The 4143-nt window shown below is 38.2% G+C and overlaps 1 protein-coding gene across 1 annotated transcript; it reads right to left on the bottom strand.

Moving 5' to 3' along the window:
• Nucleotides 1–823: 823 nt before the first annotated feature.
• Nucleotides 824–2215, bottom strand: LOC135211003 (zinc finger protein 227-like). Its single transcript, XM_064244018.1, has one exon. It carries the CDS (start codon nucleotides 2171–2173, stop codon nucleotides 926–928), a length of 1248 nt encoding a protein of 415 aa, XP_064100088.1. The 5' UTR covers nucleotides 2174–2215; the 3' UTR covers nucleotides 824–925.
• Nucleotides 2216–4143: the final 1928 nt, after the last annotated feature.

The raw sequence follows: 4143 nt of genomic DNA, 5'->3' as shown, positions 1-4143 counted from the left end.
AGGAAAGGGTTAGCAGGAGAATAATTTAAATCTTGCCTACTGAAACACTCCTGGAGGAAGACCTCCTTAACCTATCTCGCTCAAGTTTCTTAAGATAGGTTTCATACGCCTTCCATTCCGACTCTGTTAGTCTTTCACACTCCTTACAACGACTTTCAAACGTACATTCATTCCCCCTGCAAACTTTACAAACAGAATGTGGGTCTACTGAAGCTTTCAGTAGCCTACCTCTACATTCAGACATGGAACAAAATCTAGCGCTAGCAGAACTAGACCCTGACATCTTGATCAAAGAAAAATCAATACCAAATTCAAATCAAACCAAAGTCAACGTGTGCCAAGCCACCGATCCAATTCAGATACCAAAGAAAAACCAAAAGGGATACTCAAGTAGCTAGTAAGTTTCCAAAATCTGGACGGAGGTGCTGCAAACAGGTGTTTCCAGCACCGGCGACAGAAAAATTATGAATAGAAAATGGGAATGATTCCTGATACCCGCCTCCCAGCGGCGGAATGGGTACTACAACCACCTGACTCCCACTGCGTGTGTCGTAAGTGTTTAAATTTCTGTCGGATTCGGAAAAATACAGCTATATATATATCTGACAGGTAAGTTTCATGAACAAACAAAGGAATTCATAAATATATACTGAAGCTGAACCATATTATTAAAATCTAATCCAGTTTAACCAAGATTTTACATTAGTTATAGGGGATACAACAGTGCACTAGTAATTTGATGATGTTTAATCCGTGTGGACCAAAGAGGATTAAAAAAAATTACCACTCTACTGTAAGGAGTAACAAGGATTTAAAGATAAAATTATATTCAAATATTTTACTTAACTGTCAAATTAGTCATCGTTCAAATCTATCCACTTCATTATAAAGCAAAGACAGTGCTTTGGAGCATAGCTTTTCAGTTTCATTCTGGCTGACCTGTCTGGAAAGTAAATTTCTCCTGGAATGGAACAAAAATAGGATTTTTGGTATGTTTCCACATGTGGTAACTCCATGCCATATTATTAGCACATCCTTCACCACATATGTTACACTTGAATGGTTTGGGTTCTTCTGGGGCTTTACATTTATGATTTTCAAGGAAGTGAAGGGAAGAATATTTTTTCTTACATATACTACATTCATACTGCTTTGATTTATTATGTGTAATGTAATGTCTCTGAAGGTCACATTTCTGGAAAAAACTACGGCTGCAGATTTCACATCGATGTGGTTTGTAGCCGCTATGAGCAAGTCTGTGTCGCCGCAGGGCACTAGTATGAGATAAACCAGCACCACAGATGTCACACTTATATGGCTTGGCTGCCTCATGACCCTCCACATGCTCTAACAACTCTTCTCTATAAGTAAATTCTGTATCACACATAGCACACTTATAAGGTTTATCAACTAGTGAGCATTGCAATGTATTTGGAATGGTTTGGCCAGTGTCAATTTGTTCCCCTAACATATAAGAATTGTCTTTAATATGATTATCCATATGCTCATCAAATGAAGCTTTGGTATAGAATGATCTACCACAAGCCTGACACTTCAGTTCCATATAGCGTTCATGTCGTCTCTTCCTTTTCATGACACAACTATGTTCTTCGTGTGCTTCATAATGTCCTTCCATAGTTATGTGGTTTTCATTAGCATGCACAGACGGTACCTGGATCATACCTTGATGATTACCCATTATTCCTATTGGATAAGAATGGTGAGGATGACTAGCAGGAGGAATATTTACATTACCACCACCTGGTATGGGTGAAGGATGATGGTGTAGAGGTGGAGCAGCTGGTAATGGGGGCTGATGATGAGGCATGGGTGAAGATAGTGGTGATGAAGACTTTGGTCTTCCAGTTAAATTTAAAGGTGAACATCTTGTTCCATTTACTGTTAAATTTGAAGGCTCTGTCTGAGGAGAATAAGTGTACTGAAATCCTTGCTCGAAGTGAGAAGAGACTTCTAGATCTTCTGGATTCAAAGGGGTATTTCCGACCCGAATGTCTAATTGAGGTTCAAAAGCACATGGACTTAGAGCCAAAGACTCCAAGTTAAACTGTCTCCAATGATTGTTTATGTGTGTCATGACAGCAACGGCATCAGGTGGAAGATCTAAGCCGCAAAAACGACATCTTTCTCCTATAGGAGCTCCATAACAGGCCATTCCTTCCTACTCCTGCAAAATGAAGTTATAAAAAATAAATCACAAAACTTAACATCATGATATACATACAACTTTTTAAAATTAATTGAATTCATATAAACCTTAAGTGGCATAAACATCTGACCACAGGCATTCTGGTTAGCATTTTAGTTTTAGTGGCTTAACATCAGTCTCATAGACTGCTGTATGTTAAGCAAGTACTTAACAACTAAGACAGCTTAAACTTTTCTTTGGATTATATTAACCTGCAGAAAATGAAGAATCATTAAGGTCACATAAGAACTACTAAGTCACAAAAGTACAGTAGTATATATGTATCAGTATGGTTTCCAACAAGTTATGTATGCACGAAACACAATCTTTTTTGTTTTATACTATTCACAGCATTACACAGTTTTTCCTGACACTAAAATTTTCTAAATATGATCTGTAGTACAAACATTTTACAATATAACAGTAAAGTTACACCAGAAAAGATCCAGTCATTCGCTATCACATGTATTTTGAAAAACAGTATACATACGTACAGGTACTATGTAGTATTTTAAACTTTTTAAACCTTTATTACATCCAAATAATATTTATTGTAAATTCAGAGCCCTGACCAGAAGGTTTGGTCCCCTTTTCATTTATAATCCCCCAATTTAAAATAAATTAAAAAAATTTACCTTATATATCCTATTTTCATAGAACTGAAAAAACTAAAATAATTAATAGTTACCACTTTCATTTGTAGACATTTCAATAATTTACTGATAATTTAGTATGTACGTATGTGGAAGGGAGCAACCAACCTAGGAGCTAAAACAGTATTTTAAAATAGTTACTAGAAGTAAAGACAGAAGTGTCACTGTCAAAGAGGACCAAGTTGGTTATAAAGATGTGATGGAAATACATTACCTGGAAGAAATAAATCGGGAAAAACCAGTGCTGGAATTCTGCTATGATGGATTTCTACAAAAACCAAGGATTAAAATTTCTAAAAACATGCCAAAACCAAGGATTAAAATTCTTCAACACTACAGGTTTAAGATACCCAGAGAGAACCTGATAACCCCAAAAATGTTAAGCTGAAATATGATATTGTTAGTATACAATAAAGTTTTGTACATACTTACCCGGCAGATATATACTTAGCTATAGTCTCTGACGTCCCGACAGAATTCAAAACTCGCGGCACACGCGACAGGTAGGTCAGGTGACCAGCCCACCCCCGCCGCTGTGGCGGGAATAGGAACCATTCCCCGTTTTCTAACCAGAATTTTTCTCTTCCACCTGTCTCCTGAGGGGAGGCTGGGCGGGCCATTAATCGTATATATCTGCCGGGTAAGTATGTATAAAACTTTATTGTATACTAACAATATCATTTTTGTACATGCAACTTCCCCGGCAGATATATACTTAGCTGATTGACACCCTTGGTGGAGGGCAAGAGACAGTTACATACTTAATTTTGATTTTTGATATAAAAACAGGGAAACAACATACGTTGTAGGTATATTAACAAAAAACAACCTTGGTTCCTACCTGATATGGAAGAAGACTTCATTGATACTGTCTATGAGTCTGCTTGCCATCAGAGTTACAGAGAGGATGAGACCTGCGACTGATAACCCTTTCGGATCATACCAATGGGGGCTTACCCGCTTACATGGTAGAGCCTTTTCTTGGATCGTACCAATGGGGGCTGACCCACTTACATGGCAGAACCTTGACCTGTATCATACCAACGGGGGCTAACCCTCTTACATGATAGAGCTTTAGGTATTTAAGACAACACAAGGAGCATAACGACCAATCCCGATCACCTGACCACACTAACATGTTAGCACTACGATTTGAAAGGGGTCAACTCCTGCACCCTCTTTCAATCGACCACCCTCTTAATGAGAGAATGCCTTGATGAAGTCATTGGGCTTCAGCACGGCATATCATTCCCGTGCTGAAGCGTGGTGACGGGCAAGAGGGCT

Source organism: Macrobrachium nipponense, chromosome 4 (assembly GCF_015104395.2).
Source record: "Macrobrachium nipponense isolate FS-2020 chromosome 4, ASM1510439v2, whole genome shotgun sequence".
Taxonomy (NCBI): domain Eukaryota; kingdom Metazoa; phylum Arthropoda; class Malacostraca; order Decapoda; family Palaemonidae; genus Macrobrachium; species Macrobrachium nipponense.
The sequence above is the reverse complement of the archived record's forward strand: the minus strand, read 5'-3'. Positions and strand labels throughout refer to the sequence as shown.

What these genes read in the sequence shown, in the direction of transcription:
- LOC135211003 (XM_064244018.1), bottom strand. Translation starts at nt 2,173, where the DNA reads ATGGCCTGTTATGGAGCTCCTATAGGAGAAAGATGTCGTTTTTGCGGC.